At 37.4% G+C, this 22,100-nt stretch overlaps 3 protein-coding genes across 3 annotated transcripts in view; 2 read left to right on the top strand and 1 right to left on the bottom strand.

The window, feature by feature from the left end:
- Positions 1–188: 188 nt before the first annotated feature.
- On the bottom strand, positions 189–3,752 carry LOC128237027 (apolipoprotein D-like). The gene is made up of 5 exons (XM_052952206.1): positions 3,633–3,752; positions 3,129–3,259; positions 2,531–2,616; positions 1,945–2,043; positions 189–325 (listed from the first exon to the last, which is right to left on the bottom strand). Exons 1-5 carry the CDS (start codon positions 3,750–3,752, stop codon positions 189–191), a joined length of 573 nt encoding a protein of 190 aa, XP_052808166.1.
- A 2,961-nt stretch (positions 3,753–6,713) lies between these two features.
- LOC128237450 (exportin-4-like) overlaps positions 6,714–22,100 on the top strand; it is a 37,953-nt gene continuing 22,566 nt past the window's right edge. The window contains exons 1-3 of the mRNA XM_052953011.1: positions 6,714–6,807; positions 10,789–10,894; positions 11,826–11,967. Of these exons, the coding sequence (XP_052808971.1) occupies positions 6,757–6,807; positions 10,789–10,894; positions 11,826–11,967 (299 nt within the window). The 5' untranslated portion in view covers positions 6,714–6,756. The remainder of the gene's footprint in view (positions 6,808–10,788; positions 10,895–11,825; positions 11,968–22,100) is intronic.
- On the top strand, positions 12,393–15,460 carry LOC128237451 (uncharacterized). Its single transcript, XM_052953012.1, has 3 exons — positions 12,393–12,694; positions 13,840–14,061; positions 14,899–15,460. Exons 2-3 carry the CDS (start codon positions 13,861–13,863, stop codon positions 15,118–15,120), a joined length of 423 nt encoding a protein of 140 aa, XP_052808972.1. The 5' UTR covers positions 12,393–12,694; positions 13,840–13,860; the 3' UTR covers positions 15,121–15,460.

Consider the following 22,100-nt stretch of genomic DNA (forward strand, 5'->3'; position numbering starts at 1 on the left):
TAGAGCATGATAGCTCGAGCCGCACCAAAAATGCATTCAAAACAAATTATCTCAATTCTAAAAATGGCCTCTCCAAATGAACAAACGCACTAAGATTCAAAGTATGATTTATTACAAAAAGCATATAAAACATCAAAAATGAAAATGCTCATATCTGGTAAGCAACAGCATTAATCATGTTTCAACTGTTATGACTCGTTACAGTTTTGTTCAGTAGTTTTGTATTTATTGACGTCGATGCCAAACCCGTCCAGAAGGGCGTGAATCTCAGCCATCTTGGAAGCTGACAACCCCGCGGATTCTCGCGTCAAAATCCAACCCAACTCTAAAAAAGTCAATAAATATGAATTTTTAAATACGTGTACTTCTTGAAAGACATGTTGTATATGTTACTTTGTTCATATTAATAATTGCTGGAATAAATTTGTTCCTGTCCATAAACGTTACGAAAAGCCCTAGTATTTATATCACCAACGTGTAAAAAGGAAATATTTTAGTTAGACACTATGTTCTTACTGGCGTACCTTACTCACAATGGTACTTGAATCTAACGATTTCACAGTGGTGTTTGGGGTGGAGCATTGCTTTAGACGCGCACAATCTAACGGTTTAAGGGGTGGAGCATTGCTTTAGACGCGTACTATCTAACGGTGTAAGGAGTGGAGCATTGCTTTATACGCGCACTATCTAACGGTGTAAGGGGTGGAACATTGCTTTTAACGCGCACAATCTAACGGTGTAAGGAGTGGAGCATTGCTTTATACGCGCACTATCTAACGGTGTAAGGAGTGGAGCATTGCTTTAGACGCGCACAATCTAACGGTGTAAGGAGTGGAGCATTGCTTTATACGCGCACTATCTAACGGTGTAAGGGGTGGAACATTGCTTTTAACGCGCACAATCTAACGGTGTAAGGAGTGGAGCATTGCTTTATACGCGCACTATCTAACGGTTTAAGGGGTGGAGCATTGCTTTAGAAGTGCACAATCTAACGGTATAAGGAGTGGAGCATTGCTTTATACGCGCACTATCTTACAGTGTAAGGGGTGGAACATTGCATTTAACGCGCACTATCTAACGGTGTAAGGAGTGGAGCATTGCTTTTAACGCGCACTATTTAACGGTGTAAGGGGTGGAACATTGCTTTTAACGCGCACTATCTAACGGTGTAAGGGGTGGAACATTGCTTTTAACGCGCACTATCTAACGGTGTAAGGGGTGGAACATTGCTTTTAACGCGCACTATCTAACGGTGTAAGGGATTGAGCATTGCTTTTAACGCGCACTATCTAACGGTGTAAGGGGTGGAGCATTGCTTTTAACGCGCACTATCTAACGGTGTAAGGGGTGGAGCATTGCTTTTAGTGCGCACTATCTAACTTTAACGCCTGAAAATGTTCCTGTGTCTCAAATTAATCTTCTTGGCGTTGTCGCTAGATGTTTTTAGCTGGTACATCTTATATTCGTACGGACGTTTGTTTGTGTCGACGCCGGTGATGAAGTTCACAAGAACAGGCATAATGTATGTTAGAATTAAACTAGTACTGTTTTATTTGTTCTTGTTACGTACGTATATTGGCGTCGACGCTAGTGCTAAGGTGACAGGACCAAGTGTATGTTACAATAAAACCTTTATTATTTCATTTGTTCTTAGATCGTACGTATATTGGCGTCGACGCCAGTGATGCCGGGGCCACAGGACCAGGTGAATGTTACAAAAAAATATATTTATTATTTCATTTATTCTTAGTACGTACGTATATTGGCGTCGACGCCAGTGATGCCGGGGCCACAGGACCAGGTGAATGTTACAAAAAATATATATTTTTATTTCATTTGTTCTTAGTACATACGTATATTAGCGTCGACGCCAGTGCTAGGGTGACAGGACCAAGTGTATGTTACAATAAAACTTTTATTATTTCATTTGTTCTAAGTACGTACGTATATTGGCGTCGACACCAGTGATTGGGCCACAGGACCAGATGACCGTATAGCTGGTGTAGTCTGTCGACAACACCCAGTAGTCACCGCGAGGTTGTTCTGTACAAGGCAACACAGTTGTAATGAATAATAATGGTCACAGGAGCCGGGACAAGAGTGCATTCATTGTACACGTATGTACATTTTATCTGAATAACAAGTCTGATAAATACAATGACAATAGGGAGAAAAGCGATTAAGAATACGTTGTTGTTGTTTTTAGTTATGTTCTGATGTACATCTACCGTCTATTTTATTGCAATCTGCGTTTACTACTATGTATATATTATAATGTAAAAAAATTTATAAGAACATTTTATAGAAAGATTAACTAATATTATTTCCTGAAGCATATACACTCTTATTCATTTTTCTACTCCATACTTGAAAATCATGAGCTGACCCGGCTTATAGTGCCTAGGTGGAGCTCCGCTAATAATGGTCAATCTAAAAAAAAAAAAAAAAAAAAAAAAAAAAAAAAAAAAAACCTCATCTACAATCAAGTCATTTGTGTATTCCAAATATTTTAACAGTTGGGAAAGTTTACCTGGAAAGAACTTAACTCCCAACTTAGCTGGTACTTTCGGATCCTCGGCTTTAGCATTTCCTAAACTCGTGGAGAATTTACGCTCTCTGAAATAGTTACCATCTGACTAAGTATCAACACTTTTTTCCAATGTTTGTCAAAAGTGTCATTAATGGTGCCTTGCTTAAAACAATACTTAACAGGTAAAAACTAGAATATATCTTCATATCTTAAACTAACTGGGCCAAATCTCTTGGGTACTTCGATTAACAATTTTGAATGAAATAAATTTCATTTACATAAAACTGACAAATTATTTTATACCATTCAATTCAGTATTACTATTAAAATAATGTGCACGGTTAATTGATTCAGTCTATCTTATCTAGAGTGCAACAAAATCTCCCAGAATGCCTATTTTCAATATGTATATACCAATATCATCATTGAAGTGAACTAAACCATCTCACATACACCCTTTTAGATCAGATTAATAAAGTGTTGCTGTGTTTTTTTTTTATAAATACCCGAAATGCTCTTTCCATTAACGTGGAACCGTACGTATGTTCTGATAGGTTACGTCTCCCCTAACCTGGATAAACTACCATTTCATACATACAATTTGACGTATCCGGTATTGTTGACCTGCACGGAACCGTCCTGCTGTAGAGTGTACTCGGCGGTCACGCATTTCTGGTCCAACTCGAAGGCGAAAAACAGCCTCTCTTGTTCGTACCATCTACCCACATACTGACAGGGGGAGGAAACACTTATATCGAGAGTTTATCAATCAAGGCGTGCGCAACTTGCACAGTCAGGCGCTGTTCGTAGCTATGAATTATCACGTACCCTGGGTAGAAACCATGGTACTAGTGATCTTCTTGAGAAACCGATGGAAAATTGGTCAGGCATTTGAGAAAAAGTGCTCCGGTAGTGACAAGCGACCACCTTTATACCACTGTACAAGCAAAAAGCGTAATACAATATAATGTTTGTCATAGTGTATTGACGACGATGATCTATGGTGTATATTATAGCATGAAACAATGATCTCCAAATCCTTGAAATTGCTGTAAGATAGTTCTGACGTTTATGCTGGAGGAGAATAAACTTGTCATCTTACCTTTTCGATGTCAAAATTGTCTTGCACCTTAACTTGAGGGCACTTTCCTGACGATATGGATTGCCCAATTACACCTCGAAATAAGCAAACGCATAATAAAATTGTGGCAAATTTTAACATTTTCTCCTGTCAGAGTTTTCGAAATAAAAAATCTGAACGTTTCTGCTCTAGAGCTCCGTTGAAATCTTTTATATCGGTCTGCCGTCATGATCATGGTTCTATAACACATAGATAATAATAGATCTATTAGATAATAGAATCACGTGGCAAGACCATACTTCTGTTAGGAACGTCAAGCAATTATTTGATTATGTAGTCCAAGCGTCTATGTCTCTCCGTAGCTCTACGCTCATACAGGCTGTGGCAGTGGGTGCCTTCCCATGCAGGCTGTGACAGTGGGTGCCTTCCCATGCAGGCTGTGGCAGTGGGTGTCTCCCCATGCAGGCTGTGGCAGTGGGTGCCTTCCCATGCAGGCTGTGGCAGTGGGTGCCTTTGCATGCAGGCTGTGACAGTGGGTGCCTTTACATGCAGGCTGTGGCAGTGGGTGCCTTCCCATGCAGGCTGTGGCAGTGGGTGTCTCTCCATGCAGGCTGTGGCAGTGGGTGCCTTTACATGCAGGCTGTGGCAGTGGTGCCTTTGTATGCAGGCTGTGGCAGTGGGTCGCCTTTACATGCAGGCTGTGACAGTGGGTGCCTTTACATGCAGGCTGTGACAGTGGGTGCCTTTACATGCAGGCTGTGGCAGTGGGTGCCTTCCCATGCAGGCTGTGGCAGTGGGTGTCTCTCCATGCAGGCTGTGGCAGTGGGTGCCTTTACATGCAGACTGTGGCAATGGGTGCCTTTACATGCAGGCTGTGGCAGTGGTGCCTTTGTATGCAGGCTGTGGCAGTGGGTCGCCTTTACATGCAGGCTGTGACAGTGGGTGCCTTTACATGCAGGCTGTGGCAGTGGGTGCCTTTACATGCAGGCTGTGACATGGGGTGCCTTTACATGCAGGCTGTGGCAGTGGGTGTCTCCCCATGCAGGCTGTGGCAGTGAGTGCCTTTACATGCAGACTGTGGCGGTGGCAGCCTTTACATGCAGGCTGTGGCAGTGGTGCCTTTGTATGCAGGCTGTGGCAGTGGGTCGCCTTTACATGCAGGCTGTGACAGTGGGTCGCCTTTACATGCAGGCTGTGGCAGTGGGTGCCTTTACATGCAGGCTGTGACATTGGGTGCCTTTACATGCAGGCTGTGGCAGTGGGTGCCTTTACATGCAGGCTGTGACATAGGGTGCCTTTACATACAGGCTGTGGCAGTGGGTGGTTGAACACGCAGGCTGTGGCGGTGGGTGCCTTTACATACAGGCTGTGGCATTGGGTGCCTTTACATGTATGCTATGGCATAGGGTGCCTTTACATGCAGGCTGTGGCAGTGGGTGCCTTAACATTTAGGCTGAGGCAGTGGGTGCCTTTACATGCAGGCTGCGGCAGTGGGTGTCTTTGCATGCAAGCTGTGGCAGTGGGTGCCTTTACATGCAGGCTGCGGCAGTGGGTGTCTTTGCATGCAAGCTGTGGCAGTGGCCGGGTGCCTTTGAATGCAAGCTGTGGAAGTGGGTGCCTTTGAATGCAAGCTGTGGAAGTGGGTGCCTTTGAATGAAGGCTGTGGCGGTGGGTGTCTTTGCATGCAAGCTGTGGCAGTGGGTGCCTTTGAATGCAAGCTGTGGAAGTGGGTGCCTTTGAATGCAAGCAGTGACAGTGGGTGCTTATACATGCAGTCGGTGGCAGTGGATGGCTGTGTGAGTGGGTGCATTTACATGCAGGCTGTGGCAGTGGGTGCCTTTACACGCAGGCTGCGACAGTGGGTGCCTTTACATGCAGGCTGTGGCAGTGGATGCCTTTGCATGCAGGCTGCGGCAATGGGTGCCGCTTTGCATGCAGGCTGTGGCAGTGGGTGCCATTGCATGCAGGATGTGGCTGTGGGTGCCCATTTTATACAAGATTATATCTAAATAGTTCAGCGTTTCGCCTTTATGAGTAGATAAATAAACATTATTCCATGCTATTCGATGAATTATGTAGTATTATCAGTGAAATAACAAAAGTGAAAAACATTTTTTGACTGTAAACTAAGGAGTTTAAATATCAACTTTTAATAAGAACTACTTTTAAAATCCAATGTCGTTATTGATTAGTGCACTTTTTAACCAGAAATTGTTGCCAAAAACATGAAATTAGGCCTAAAAAAAATTTGCTTGGTTAGGGTTACATCCTTTTCAAAAATAGGTAGGGTAGATAGGCTTTTTATTTTTATTTGGCGCCTTTACATGCAGGCTGTGGCAGTGGGTGCCTTCCCATGCAGGCTGTGGCAGTGAGTGCCTTTACATGCAGACTGTGGCGGTGGGTGCCATTGCATGCAGGATGTGGCTGTGGGTGCCCATTTTATACAAGATTATATCTAAATAGTTCAGCGTTTCGCCTTTATGAGTAGATAAATAAACATTATTCCATGCTATTCGATGAATTATGTAGTATTATCAGTGAAATAACAAAAGTGAAAAACATTTTTTGACTGTAAACTAAGGAGTTTAAATATCAACTTTTAATAAGAACTACTTTTAAAATCCAATGTCGTTATTGATTAGTGCACTTTTTAACCAGAAATTGTTGCCAAAAACATGAAATTAGGCCTAAAAAAAATTTGCTTGGTTAGGGTTACATCCTTTTCAAAAATAGGTAGGGTAGATAGGCTTTTTATTTTTATTTGGCGCCTTTACATGCAGGCTGTGGCAGTGGGTGCCTTCCCATGCAGGCTGTGGCAGTGAGTGCCTTTACATGCAGACTGTGGCGGTGGGTGCCTTTACATGCAGGCTGTGGCAGTGGTGCCTTTGTATGCAGGCTGTGGCAGTGGGTCGCCTTTACATGCAGGCTGTGACAGTGGGTGCCTTTACATGCAGGCTGTGGCAGTGGGTGCCTTTACATGCAGGCTGTGACATAGGGTGCCTTTACATGCAGGCTGTGGTAGTGGGTGTCTCCCCATGCAGGCTGTGGCAGTGAGTGGGGTGTTACCAGACAGACACCCCAACAAATAGTTGTATTTAACCTGAAATAAAAGATCTTCGTGAAGAATTTCCGGTAAACAGTGAAAATGGCAGATCAGATTATTTCAGACCTTGAGAGAGCCTCGCAGATCGTTTTGGTAAAAACATAATATGAGAAAGTGATTTATTAACAAGATTAAAGATCTATCCATGTTTAAGCTTAATTGATCGATTTAAACAGCCATATAACCGATTGTCCGAAATACTTATGTCCGAATTTTGAATGTTTGACTGGCACAGCATAGCATGTGTTAATGTGAGATTTTGTTGCAAATTAAACGCTCTTTATTGATCAAAATTAACGTCCCTGGATAACTGCAAGCTTTAAGCAGTTTGATCTCTAAGCGTTCATATACATGTGGCATTAAAGGCCTTTCGTATTTGTTGTTGTTGTTATATTGAATTGTGGCTTGCTGTCACCGATGTTCTCGTTGTACTTTGATGAATCGTTACACTATTATCATCTAATAGTACTACTTCTCATTGTTCTTTAACTCTTGCCTTTAGTTTAAAAGATTCCGTGTGATCAAAACTCATCAAGAAACCCCATGTGGAACTGCTATCAACCTGATATATAAAAACCTGATATTTTTGCACTTTCACCGGGGTGTAGTTTCAGAAAAATTGTTTAATGTTATATCATCTGTATCAAATAATAAATGCATTTCAAACAACAGGGCTCTTTCTGTAGTACCCATGGGTCCGACTATCGGACTAGTCGCACCCATTCCCAAAGCAAAATATACTGGTTCACTGTTGAGAAGCAGTTTCCGACGGAAAGCAGTTTCCGACAAATCACTTTTTTGCGTACCTTCCTTAGATTTTCATAAAGAAGGTACTGCAATTCAGCTATATGGTAACTAGGCAATCAAAAGTTGAAATTCTTACCGAGACACGTAAGAAACTTTTATTATATTTAATGTTTAATGTTTATTTTTCATTTTGTACACAATCTTGCACGTGGGGGATCTGCACGCGCAGCGTTTTGTGCATGCGTGTGAACCTAATTTGCATATCTATGAATAGGTACAAGGTTTTCCTTAATTGACTTATACAAACGATGATCATTGTGTACATATTTGTGAACACTGGTGTAATGCTTGTTTCGCATCCACATTCACTTAAATGTATACAAACACAAGTTTCCATCAGAAATGAATAAAAAAATCATTGATATTCAGTCTCTGCCTGATTTCGAGTATTAATTGATTGTCGTAAATTTTAAGGTTTAAATTTTTCGTAAATGTTGAAAAATTAAATAACATTTCTCTTATTACAGTCTTATATTTAGTTTATTAAATAAACGGATAATAGAAACACACAACAGGCACCTCAAATATGCCCCGCATTCAAATTGTTGGAAACTGCTTCTCATCACAAGCTAATCAGAACAATGTGAGTACCCTCTTTGCACCCCTATTAGATACACTATATGTGACGTCACATATGTAAGAAATATATCGACAATAGCAGCTTGAGCTGTAGTTATATAAAATGTGAACACTTTTCAGTAGATATTTAAACATGTATAAGTAATTCAATAAAAACGTTTAAAAACTGTCGGAAACTGCTTCTCAACCAGTATGATATTTTCCCAAATCTTCAAAAAAACAAACATGTTGAATCAAAAGTGATTTTTTTGTTGTTGTTTTTAATCAAGGTGTTTTTACCTGTACTGGTTCACTCAACATCCTATTAACATATTATGTGATTTTAAGATTTGGGGATAATTCAATTCAGAAATCATTGATTTTCATCATATTCAGAGATCAGTATGAAATATTATCAGTGAATATCTGTCATGATTTATTGCAATAGATATTTACACCCCAAGGATTGAGCCATTTTAGGTATTTTGAAAGGGCAAAGAAACTTCTATTTAATAATTTACTCATTCGCAGGAAACTTAAAAGCTTGTTATTAGCTTGACTATTCGAAGAATATGTGGGCTATACTACTCGCCGCAGCGTCGGCGTCGGTTAAAGTTTTAGGGCAAGTTGGGATTTTCACTTATAAGTCCAATACTGTTCATTCAATTGACTTAATACTTCACACAGTTGTTCAGGGCCATCACATGATGAGGTTAGATAACTCCATATTATGCTTTACACTGATTATGGCCCCTGATTGACTATGGAACTTAGGTTAAAGTTTTAGGGCAGGTTGGGATATTTATTAATAACTTCTATACCCTTTGTTCAATTGACTTAATACTTCACACAGTTGTTCAGGGCCATCACATGATGAGGTTAGATAACTCCATATTATTCTTTACACAGATTATGGCCCCTGATTGACTATGGAACTTAGGTTAAAGTTTTAGGGCAGGTTGGGATATTTATTAATAACTTCTATACCCTTTGTTCAATTGACTTAATACTTCACACAGTTGTTCAGGACCATCACATAATGAGGTTAGATAACTCCATATTATACTTTACACAGATTATGGCCCCTGATTGACTATGGAACTTAGGTTAAAGTTTTAGGGCAGGTTGGGATATTTATTAATAACTTCTATACCCTTTGTTCAATTGACTTAATACTTCACACAGTTGTTCAGGGCCATCACATAATGAGGTTAGATAACTCCATATTATACTTTACATTGATTATGGCCCCTGATTGACTATGGAACTTAGGTTAAAGTTTTAGGGCAGGTTGGGATATTTATTAATAACTTCTATACCCTTTGTTCAATTGACTTAATACTTCACACAGTTGTTCAGGACCATCACATAATGAGGTTAGATAACTCCATATTATCTTTTATACAAATTATGGCCCCTGATTGACTTAGGTTAAAGTTTTAGGGCAGGTTAAAGTTTTAGGGCAAGTTGGGATTTTCACTTAAAACTCCAATACCATTCATTCAATTAACTTAATACTTCACACACAGTTGCTCAGAGCCATCACATAATGAGGTTAGAGAACTCCATATTATCTTTTATACAAATTATGGCCCCTGATTGACTATGGAACTTGGGTTAAAGTTTTAGGGCAGGTTGGGATATTTATTAATAACTTCTATACCCTTCATTCAATTGACTTAATACTTCACACAATTGTTCAGGACCATCACCCAATGAGGTTACATAACTCCATATCCTTAATACAAGTTATGGCCCCTGATTGACTTAGGTTAAAGTTTTAGGCAAGTAAAAGTTAAGGGCAAGTTGGGATTTTAATAAAAAAAAACTTCTATACCGTTCATTCAATGCACTTAATCAAATTCAGAATTATTTACGACGATCTTACAACAAGAAACATAACTCCATTTCAACCCTAAATACAAATTATGGCCCTTTATTTTTTTTTGAATTTCTTATGAAAGGCATATTTGTAATATAATTCTTAATCACACTACAATAATGGGAAATCAAGTTATTTGAATGACTTGCGTCATTGTTCGGGCGGGCTGGTGGAAGGGTTAGCATCAAAGTCACCTTATGTATTGAATAATTTTAGTTAGGTTTGACATAAAGAGACCAAACTTGGAAATATGACATCGCTATTGTATTCCCTTCTAAGTCAAAGCGGCGTAGTCGAGCGCGCTGTCTTACGATGGCTCTTGTTTTAAATGTGAAATTTCCCAATTTAGGCATATTCGCGATGCAAATTTCCCCAACTTTTCCCAAAATGGGCCGAAAAAGTCCTGAACATGCAGTGGCTGTGCTGATTGCAAAGAAATAGAATTAAGGTTGAAATAACTACTTAAATGATCTATTTCTTTATAGCCCGCTCAAGTTTCTTGCAAATTATAGAAACATGTATGCCTGGATTTTGTTCAGTGCCCACCAACAATTCATTGAGTGTAGGTCACAGATTGGGTTATCGATCAATTAGTTGGATTAACACATTTTAAACTAACTGGCAGGAGACAACAGGTTTACAGCCCAGCCACATATTCTAATTTGGAGGCATGACCAACACAGTTGGAATAAAATTAGCAAACAATTTAAAAGTTCAGACGAAAAGAAAGTGGCCTTCCAACAAATAATATTATAACATTTGAGACAGATAATGCACAAATTTACCTACAGGGGCAGTTTTTACAGATGCTTCAATTCTTTCTTCAGGCTCCACCCAACATTGTCACCCCTGAGCAGAGACACGAGGCAGAAAATGTTATCCTGGAATTCCGCAAGTCTAAAATGCCATATAATATCTGCAAACATATTCTTGGTGAGTAAAATATGATTAACCTATCATCATAGTTATTCAATTGATGTAGAAAGTCTTTCCAGACCATTATCCAGTTTACTTTATCCTTATTCTCACACGATCTCTTTTTCAAAACTTTTGATAGAGATGTTAAATTCAAAATATTATCTTATGGAACCTATTTATTTTACAAGAAAGAGTGATCTAATAATTTCATAGGGCCCATTTTGTATTTTTAGCTCACCTGCGTACATAATACTCAACGTGAGATATTGTGATGGGGTGATTGTCTGTTGTCCATTGTCCTTTGTCTGTAGTCTGTCATCAAAATTTTATTTCAACATCTCCTAAACCACTGCAACAATTTCAATGAAACTTCACAGGAATGTTCCTTCTTTGGTCCTCTCCCAGATTCTTTCAATACGAAAGGTTACATGCAGAACTGGTTTTTGACAACCAAAAGGAACAACACAGAAATGCTTCTTAGGCAACCCTTTATCATCTTCCTTCACCCTATGTTGCATAAAAAACATGGCTGGCTGCTGCCAGGGAACAGGACTATTTTCTCAATTAATGTCTCTATGGAAAATGTTTGCTTCAGAAACCATTAAAAAGATGGAGAATCTCCTTAGGTAACCCTCTGTCAAATTTCATCACCACATGTTGATTTGTATAAAAAATGGCTACCAGGTGTTGGGACAACTTTTCACAATATATATATATGTATGTATGGAAAATTTTGAAAATCTTCTAAGAATCTGCTGACTGAATTTTATAGTAATTTAAAAAAAAAATCCTTAGGTGACACTCTATCAAATTCCTTCATCCCATGTTGATTCATAAAAAAAACATGGCATAACGCTTTTAAGACATAACGCCTATATATATTGATATAAGTTAGACTAGAATTTTTGGTGATAATTGATGAAAATATTTTTTACTTGTATTTCAGAGAAGTGCAAGACAGACTATGTGTTGTTCCAGGCTGCCAGTACCATACAGGAGAGCCTGCTGCGTGAATGGACACTACTTAGTGCTGAAGACATCGAGTCACTGCGGGCCTTTCTGCTGCACTACATAACACAACACATCAGGTTGGCACCATCACATTGTAAAGCCTCTGTAATAAGGTTCTCACTGGCTTCCACATTTTGTTTTTTGAGTTGCCTTTAGGCAAACTCTCTGGAGTCATGTTTGATACCATATTTCAGAGTTACACTATTTTTCGCGGACCCCTTGATTCAGGTAGAATGCCGCGCTGAAAGAAGTTCCATATCTATCATGTTTTCCACATGCATAGTTCAATTATTATGTGTGATGTGTCTTAATAAATCATTTATTGTGCGAGTCTGAAACTCGATTATTTGCATTTTGGTCAAATGAAGGTATTAAAAATGATTTATCCTGTCTCGTAGTAATTTATGCTTTTACATATTGTCAGAGGGGTGAGCGCAAGACTGTGTTAAGTGTAAAGCAATAAAGAATGCACTTAGCACAGTCTTGCGCTCACCCCTCTGTCAAATTGTGCAGTACCGGGTAATAAAAGTAGTCCATTGAATTTCCCGCCAGCTTGTCAAAACCCGCCCAATTCTGTGGTACTTCGGCTAAAAGTAGTCCATGAATGTGAAGTGTCGGGCGTGCTATTTTGTTATTTCATTAAAATAAATGTATGGAAATTAAAAAAAATTAACGTCGAGAAACGTTTGTTATCATAAGTGATTTATATACAATTCATTTTGAATGTTCGACTAAAATATCGCGGAGGAATCGTCGCCAGCTTCAATCCGGGCTAACTCTTCTACAAACCACAAACTATATCTGGTAAGTAGCCAACTATAACAAATTGTTTTTCCTTCAATTTCTTATTGTATGTGTTGAGTATTTTACAATCATAGCAGTGCATTGTTATTTTTGTCTTGTGACATATCTGCACAATTTACAAAGCGTCCGAAGTCAGTCATTTTTCAAAAACTCTGGGCATCGTTCAACAACACCGGAGCCTGCCATTTTGTAAAATCTCGGCCCTCGTTCAACAACAACGAATCGACAATCAGCAGTTCCGTTTGCATGCACTTGAATATATTGTCATTCACTTGAGTTTTCTTTTTATCGTAGGTTATTTATGTTTGATGTTCTCTGTGCATTTTTAAACAAACCATTTTTACACAAATTACGTGAATTCGACTTCGGAAAAACGATCCGTCTTCGTTCATTTTAGCATGCATGGAATAATTTCGTAACCAAGCCTTATGTTTATCTCGGGTTATATATGTATGTTGTATTCCGTGCATTTCTACTTAACGTTACTCCAGTGCGCATGCTAAATTTAGGTTATCATTTTACTGCGCTATTCGCCCCCACCACCATTATCAAACACGTACATTTGGGATTTTTTTATTGATGTTCACACTCACAGACATGTATTGAATTGACATATTAAAGACTGGTTAAAAATCAATTAACATTTTGTTTACATCAAGAGTTTGATAATCAATAGTTTGAGGTGTTTGGAATATTGGATACATTGTTAAAATATTGTAAAGCAAGTATTTGAGAAGCACTTGTGACTTTTTTCATCAAGTGTTTACATCACACGTGTTTGAATATTGGAAACGAGATTTTAATTGTTAAGTGTGTGTTTGATCAATAGTTTGAATTTAACTTTTTCATTTTTATTGGTCAAGCTTCTTTGATTCTAAGTCCTTTGGAATGTATTGAGCACAAAGTGTATTAAATTTATTTGTGACAAGACCCTTTGGGCGCATTGGTGTTTCAACTACACTTATTTACCATCGCAAGGGTTACAATTTGACAGGGTAATAACTAACGGTTTTTTTTGTGTGCAAATTTAATGCCCCTTTACAGGCAGACAAATGTTGGCATACATAAAAAATGATGATTGAAAATAAGCAATCAAAAACTTCTTTATGCCACATCAAAGATGTCGATGTTATTTCTCCTTGCAGGACAGCGTTGCCACTACAGTAATGGTGAATGACAAAGAGGTGAATGTGCGGACCATTACGGTGGAGGACCGTACTGGGAAGGTGAAAGTCAGCCTGTGGCGCAACATTGCAGCAGAGCCTGTGGTGTTGGGGGATGTTGTTGCCATCACCAATATTGTTGTCAACAGCAAGAGATATAACAATGAGGAATCCCTGTCGTCAACACAATTTACAAAGATAGAGGTAAATGCTATATCTTGGAACATACAAACATACATGTACTCGAGCAAAAGTTCCTTTCCAAATCCTCTGATCTACCTAAACTATTTGCAATGCACAGACTTGAATTTTAGCATGAAGGTGCATCTCAATGACCCACACATTTTGAGGGTCCACTTGTCAAGGTCACATTCAAGATGTAAAATTGCCATTAACTTTTCATCCATTTGACAAACTTCATATTTAACATGATATTGCATCTCAGGAAGCCGCTCATTTTTTAGCGGCCATGTTAAGGTAAAGATGTCCCATCAACATCAAGCGTTTCATTTATGAAATGTTTATACTACCCCTGGCAATTACGCATGCAAACTATTTCGATAGTGTATTTGTCCCATACTCTAACTTAAAAACTACTTGAAAGAATTAAAGGAATTGAAGGAATTTGATTGAAACTTGCAACTTAGATAGATAGCAATGTGAAGTTGTGCACTTTGCAAGGGTTATAACGCTTGGTCAATTTGTTGCAGAGTTATCTCCCCTTGTTCCATAGTTTAATAGTGTAAACTTTGTCCAGAGCATACTATGACAACTACTAGATTATATTTGATAAAGTTTTAAACAATGGTAGAGCTCAATTAGAGGAAGTACAGTTTACAAATACCATAACCCATGTTTGCTTAATGACAGAGTTATTTCCCTTTGTTACTTTTTCTTGTCCAGTGCATAACTTGAAAACTACCGGATGGAATTTCATATACTGCATACAATGGTAGAGCTCAATGAAAGGAAGTGCAGTGTACAAGAACCATAACCCCTTTATGCTTAATAACGGAGTTATTCCCTACTTTATTTATATAGGTTACTGACATGCCAAACACCGAGATGACGGCCACCATTCTAGGACTTGACCTGGGTGATGTGGAATCCCAGTTACTCACAGAACAGGATGGAATCTTCAATGTATCAAACGAAGTGCTAGTTGCAGCCTTTCAGTGTCAGTTGGAAGACATTACAGCCAAACTACCAAAAACACTGAATTTCATAGCCAAAGGACAGTCTGTGGTCACCTTTAATGAGTGAAAAATCATGTTCAAAGTTTATAGTTTAGAGATGTTTACTTTTCATACACTGGAGCATGACAGTCTGTGGTCACCTTTAATGAGTGAAAAATCATGTTCATAGTTTATAGTTTAGAGATGTTTACTTTTCATACACTGGAGCATTCATAGTGTTGCCTGTTATATCATTCCATCACCAAGAATTACCAAACTTGCTAGCTCTTGACCTGGGTGGTGTGGAATCAAGCTTAGTCACAGAACAGGATGGAATCTTCACTAAATCGAACGAGGATCTAGTTATCACCTAGGATTACCAAACTTAGTGTGAGGATGCATATATTGAATGCAGCGTTCCACTTTCATCAGTTTCATGCCCTTCTGACGTTGACCTTTACATTTGATCTTCATTATTTAGAGTAATATTCTTGATGAAAATTCACTTTAAAACACACAAAAATCTATCTTTGTCTGTTAGAGGACATTACCTATCTGTCATTGATGTGACAGATTGATGCATTATTTGATGTGAAAGTGGCGTATTTTACCTATTATAAAAGTCATTTGAATTCAATTTGAGAATTTTATTTCTCATAGTTCCTGCCCACAACTGTCAATCATTATGTGAACCACCAGCCGCGTTTCACAATTTTACTTTAAAGGTACCAGTATGAAACAAGAGCAGCAATGTGCCAATCAACCTCTTGTGTACTTTTTAATTGGCCAATTGTAAAGCACGCAACGGTTCGTAAACTAATTTACAATCTGGGGTGGGAATCATGAGGCATTAAAATCCTCACACTTTATTCATTTTGGTGTAATTAGGGACCCCCACACATCAATGTGGGAGCCCTATAGTAATCACCCTGTTTGTCTGTCCGTCCATTCGTTTTTTGTTTTTCTTTATAACTTCAGTATTTCTTAACACATTATCCCCTATGCTATATTTAGATTCCGACGTCATTTTTATATTTTTAGCTAACCAAAAATAATCTTGAAGGCTTGAAGTATCGGTTTATCTCAATGGTTTTAAAGGCATTATGGGATATAGAGCATTTGCTCCTAAGGAGCAAATGCTCTATTTCTCACAATTTCTTCAAACATCAGCCACAATAATTGTGCAATAATGTGTCTCTAGGAGATAATGAGTTAATGGAATTTGATAAAACTTCATACAATAGTAAAGCTCAATTGGAAGAAATGCAGTGTACAAGAACCATAGCTCTAATTTACCTAATTATGGAGTTATTGACCTTTGTTACTTTGTCTTGTCCGGAACATAACTTGAAAACTACTGTATGGAATTTCATAAAACATCATACAATGGTAAAGTTCAATGATAGGAAGTGCAGTAATTTGCTTAATTACAGAGTTATTGCCCTTTGTTACTGTTTCTTGTCCAGAGCAAAACTTGGAAACTACTGGATGGAATTTCATAATACTTCATACAATGTTAAAACTCAATGAGATGAAGTGCAGTGTACAAGAACCATAACTCTTAATTTGCTAATTATGGAGCTATTGTCCTTTGGTACTTTTACTTGTCTGGAGCATAACTTGAAAACTACTGGATGGAATTTCATATTTACTTCATACAATGGTAGAGCTCACTTGGTCAGAGTTCTAGTTCAATTACATATTGTAGGAAAAAATCTACCTCTTTTACCAAAAATGATTTCATCTATAACGTTTTTGGTCATTACTTTTACCAGACGATATAGGTTTTTTTTCGTGTTTGAAAGATTGAATATTCATCAGCAGAATTACTTTTAAATCTTTGTCAGCGCATATCTCCTATACTATATGGCCTACGATCACCAAACTTGGCTTGTGGTTGCATTTTTGGATTGTGAAGTGTCATGTATCACTATCATTTTGACCTTGACCTTCACATTCTACCTTGATTTTCACACACCAATTGAGTGGAGGCGTCCATGTACCATATATGCATGTCTACTAGTAGTTAAGTTTTAAATATACTTTAGTTAAATACAAGGAGTACAGGAATACTCGCATTTTATTATACCAGGCTTTAAAAATTGAATTTGCTTTTGCCAAATTCCAGCTACAGCTGTCTGCATTCTTTTTACATGCTCTTGGTGACACCTTCCCTAATTGACCACTACCTATCTAAGACAGGTAGTTGTATTAAAGAGTTGTTTTGCTGAATACACTCAACAAAACTCCTAATCGGTCACCTAGGTAATCTTCTAATATTCCCTTCCCTGTACAATAAGCTTAATTACAAATTAGATTTATGAAAAGACCATTATCTCGTACACATGCTGTGAAAACTTGGTTCACGTACTACGCTTCATCAAAAAGATACAGTGTCTCAAATGACAACACTATCAATAATAAAAGTCACAAAATCTAACATAGCATATAAAGGAAGAAAAATAAAAATACCACCCTTTGTCACTTTAAAATGATATTACATGACATGTGAGACTGATACACAGTCACCAATGGCTTAATAAGTTAAAAAAAAATGTTCAACTTTAACATTACCTTCTATGTGAAACAGAGACTGTGTCAAAAGATTTTAAAAATACAAAATCAATGAAAAATGTGATTCCCTATGGAATTTGCATTGTAATTTCTTTTCCTTGTGACTTTTGGATTAGGAGTAATCACATATGAACTGTGTTTTCTCTGCCGTTTAAGCTTCGATTTAGCTGAAATTTTCTAAGAATATTGCCACGAGATGGGGAAAATAGAATACTGAACTGTATATTGTTGACACTTTATGCATTTTTCAGGAAAGTTACTTTACTAAGTGACCGATTAGGAGTTTTGCCAAGTTTACATCAGCTGAGACAATTACTAATTTTTCAGACAGGACAGAAATATAGTTTTAAAAAAAATCCAGTTTAAGAAGTGATCGGTTAGAACTTTGACTGAGTGTATGTCATTTCACATATCTTACAAACTATTGATATGTCATTTGCTTATTATGTTGCCTATGATTTCTTTCTATGTTATGACTAAACTTTTACTATACTGTACATATCGTTGTCTGTTTATCTTTGTTTCATTCAACTTAGATATTTTTTCAAGCCAATTTTTTTTTTTTGCTAACCTTAAATTAATATAACAGGAATACAACTGCTTTCATAGTACATCGTTTACCCATTACCCGATATGCTATATTTGGATGATGACATTATTTTCTACACTTGGTTATAAATTTTTGAAATGCTTTGCAAAAGAAAAATTGAATTTCTAACAGTTTTGAAAACCTTTTTAAAAAAGTGAGCATTTGCTCCTTAAGAAGAACATGCTCCATTTTTAACATTTCTCGGATGCATCAAAATGTGTCTTATCAGATAATGGGTTAATAGTGTCGCGGGTTAGTGTTAGTACACATAATTAATGGCAACATATCAAAGCCAAGATCATCCTTCAAAGTCAAAGGTCAAATTTAAGGTTAATCAAGATGTTAATAGGCCATATTGCATACAGGCAGCAAATTGTTTTACAAACAGTGTTTTATGTGAAACACGAGACATACTATTTTACAAAACTGATAATGTACAACATAAACCTTGTACTTGTATTACTTTTACACCATCTTGTATGTACAATCTCATTCTAACCAGTATTTCAAGCAGATTCTATGCCAATCTAGTCATTGTTTTTTTAGCTCCACTGGCCGAAGGCCATGGAGCTTATGTCGCCACAGATTGTCCGTCGTGAGTGCGTGCGTGCGTGCGTAAACTTTTACTTTAAACGACATCTCCTCTAAAACTGATAAGCGGATTTTGACAAAACTTCACAGGAATGTTCCTTTGGTGGTCCTTTACCAAAATTGCTCAAATGGTTCCGGTCCATTGCACAATATGGCCGCCAGAGCTAAAAATAGCAAAATCTTTAAACGACATCTCCTCTGAAACGGTTAGGCAGATTTTGATGAAACTTGACAGTAATGTTCCTTGGGTGGTCCTTTATTAAAATTGCTCAAATGGTTCTGGTCCATTGCACAATATGGTCGCCACAGCTAAAAATAGCAAAATCTTTAAACGACATCTCCTCTGAAACGGATAGGCAGATTTTGATGAAACTTGACAGAATTGTTCCTTGGGTGGTCCTTAACCAAAATTGCTCAAATGGTTCCGGTCCGCTGCACAACATGGCTGCCAGGGCAAAAAAAATAGAAAAACCTTTAAAGAACATCTTCTCAGAAACCGATGATCAGATTTTGATGAAACTTAACAGAAATGTTCCTCGGATGGTCCTTTATCAAATTTGCTTCAATGGTTTCGGTCCACTGCACAAGATGGCCCCCAGAGGTAAAAATAGAAAAACCTTTAAATGACTTCTCCTCAGAAACCGATGATCGTATTGCAATGAAACTTGACAGAAATGTTACTTGGGTAGTCCTTAACCAAAATAGCCCAAACAGTTCTGGTCTGCTGCACAACATGGGCACCAGAGCTAAGAATAGAAAAAAAAACGTTAAACTACATCTTCTCAGAAACCGATTATCAGATTTTGATGAAACTAAATGTTCATCGGGATGCCCTTTAACCAAAATTGCCCAAATGGTTCCGGTCCGCTGCACAACATGGCTGCGAGAGTTAAAAATAGAAAAACCTTTAAGGACTTCTCGTCCGCAGTCTTCACGAAAAACATTTTAACCTACTAGCCAGTTGGACTAGCATAATGGCATATTTTACTAGTCCGAATGACAATCTAGTAGTCCGACTATTTTGCCACATTATAAAACTGTATGCTTGAGGTAAATACCTATTTCAATTGAGCAGCTTGCAGTTTGAGTAAACATTTCTTTATTATGATGCTCATGCAGTGATAGGGAGTGACATCCTTCTGTTGGGAATAGTGCTCCTTGTTTTTCAGAACCTATGGGTACTATGTAAAAACAAAAGGCATCTTGCTTGAATAGACTGTAATAATATCAACATGGTTAGAAAAGAAATGCCATGCTTTAATAGCTTTGATTACATTTTACTACTGAATTACATCCCTTTAATAGAAAAAAAAATAATGTCTTAATTTTTCACGTATAGCATCTTTAAATAATTTTTAAACAATAATAATTTATGAGTAAACATATAAGCTAAAAGCATAAAGTTCTCACAAAAAGATCAATTTAAAAACCGTACATTTATACATAGGAAAGTATATATAGACTGAACATTAATTTTCGTTTAAGTGACATTCTGAAAGTTTATGAAACAGCTATTTTTAGTAACTTAAATGGCCGAAAAGTGTAAGTGAAACACCAAGTCGATTCTATCTCGTCAGTTCTTGTTCAGGTTAGATATTTGCTTCATAATCTATTCAGATTAAATGTAAACTGATGATCAGATTTTGATGAAACTTGACAGAAATGTTCCTTGGGTGGTCATTAACTAAAATTTGTTAAATGGTTCCAGTCCACTGCACACCATGGCTGCCAGAGCTAAAAAATAAAAAAAACTTTATACGACTTGTCGTCGAAACCGATGACCTTTTTTCGATAAAACTTGACAGAAATGTTTGTTTGGTGCTCCTTTACTCAAATTGCCCAAATCATTTCGGTCCACTGCACAACATGGCAGCCAGAGCTATTAAAGTAAAAAAAAAAATTCAAATAACTTCTCCTCAAAAATTGATGATTGTATTTCTATGAAACTTGACGAAAATGTTCGTTAGGTGGTCTTTGCTTGAACCTTTTGGCCAGTGGAGCACAGGCACTGATGTGCCTCTTGTTTCTTCATCTCATATCTTCAAAGGCTTAGAAAAAATAACCCCTTCACTCCCAGGCCAAGTGTGCACATGAAAACTATTATATTTACTTCCAACTTAAAACACTTCCCCAACCTTTGGTAATAAAATCTATGGATTGAATTTCAAACAGTTTGGATCTAGATGAAACTTTAGTTACTAAGTGTCTTGTACAGGCTCAAGCCATATTCATAAAACTCCTAAGGAAAATCTTAAACTTAAGTGAACATTTCCATTGCAGATTTCTCACTTTTTTACCCATAATACTTCAATGAAACTTTGCATTCATATGCAAAACTATGTTTTTCATAAGCATGAAAAGTTTCTTTGACGTTTGCTTAAAAATAAATTGGAAATCCGCATCTGAAATGTTCACTTAAGTTTAAGATTTTCCTTAGGAGCTTTATGAATACGGCCCCTGAGCTACTGTGTGCCATTTAGGCCAGTAAACAGGTTAAATATTCACTATTTTGTTACCTCTGATTTTTTACCAAATCATACTTAATGTGCAATGTATCTATTTTCTTGATAAAAATAAAAGAAAAGTCCACAAAAAAATTTTTTTTGTCACTATAACCACTTCATCAACGTCAAGGTCACACTGATTTCAACTGTTTTATGCAAGACTTGTAACTGCAAGTGATTTTACATCCGACAATTGTATACAGCTGTTTGTCTCCCTCCAAGTGTGACCTTGACCTTATAGGTAGGGACCTGGATCTTGTATATGTCACATCATCTTCATGTGCTGAACAACTGTGTATAGTTCTTTCAAACCATGGCAATATTACATGTCTCATGTCTGCTAAAAATCTAGAACCTTTCGTCAAATATTTACAAAACTTTTGTTTACTCATATAAGCTTCATTTAGCAATGCAATGCAAGAAACTTCTCTTGGCAACTCTCAGGACCTTCAGTCCTTTGATATTGTTCTTTGAAGACAAGCAAGGTGTATTTTATATGTGTTTGACAAGCATCAGATAGCAGTCTTTAATTTTGTCTTACCCTTAGCTTCCATTAACTATGTCTTCTATCATTCTTTGATATTTTTAATTTGGCTGGTTCAAGAAAAAAAAGTATTGTTATAGCACTTATTTTGTAATCAATGTAATATCAAATATTAATTTAGACTGTAACAATGTAATATAAAATATTAATTTAGACTATCATCATATCAATTAAAAGAAAAAAACAAACATAAACCTATTACCAGTCAGTTATTATTAACATCACAATGATATTTTGAACTCTGACAGTTAAACCCTATGTGTGTT

The sequence above is a fragment of the Mya arenaria genome, chromosome 6 (genome assembly GCF_026914265.1).
Source record: "Mya arenaria isolate MELC-2E11 chromosome 6, ASM2691426v1".
Classification (NCBI taxonomy): Eukaryota; Metazoa; Mollusca; class Bivalvia; order Myida; family Myidae; genus Mya; species Mya arenaria.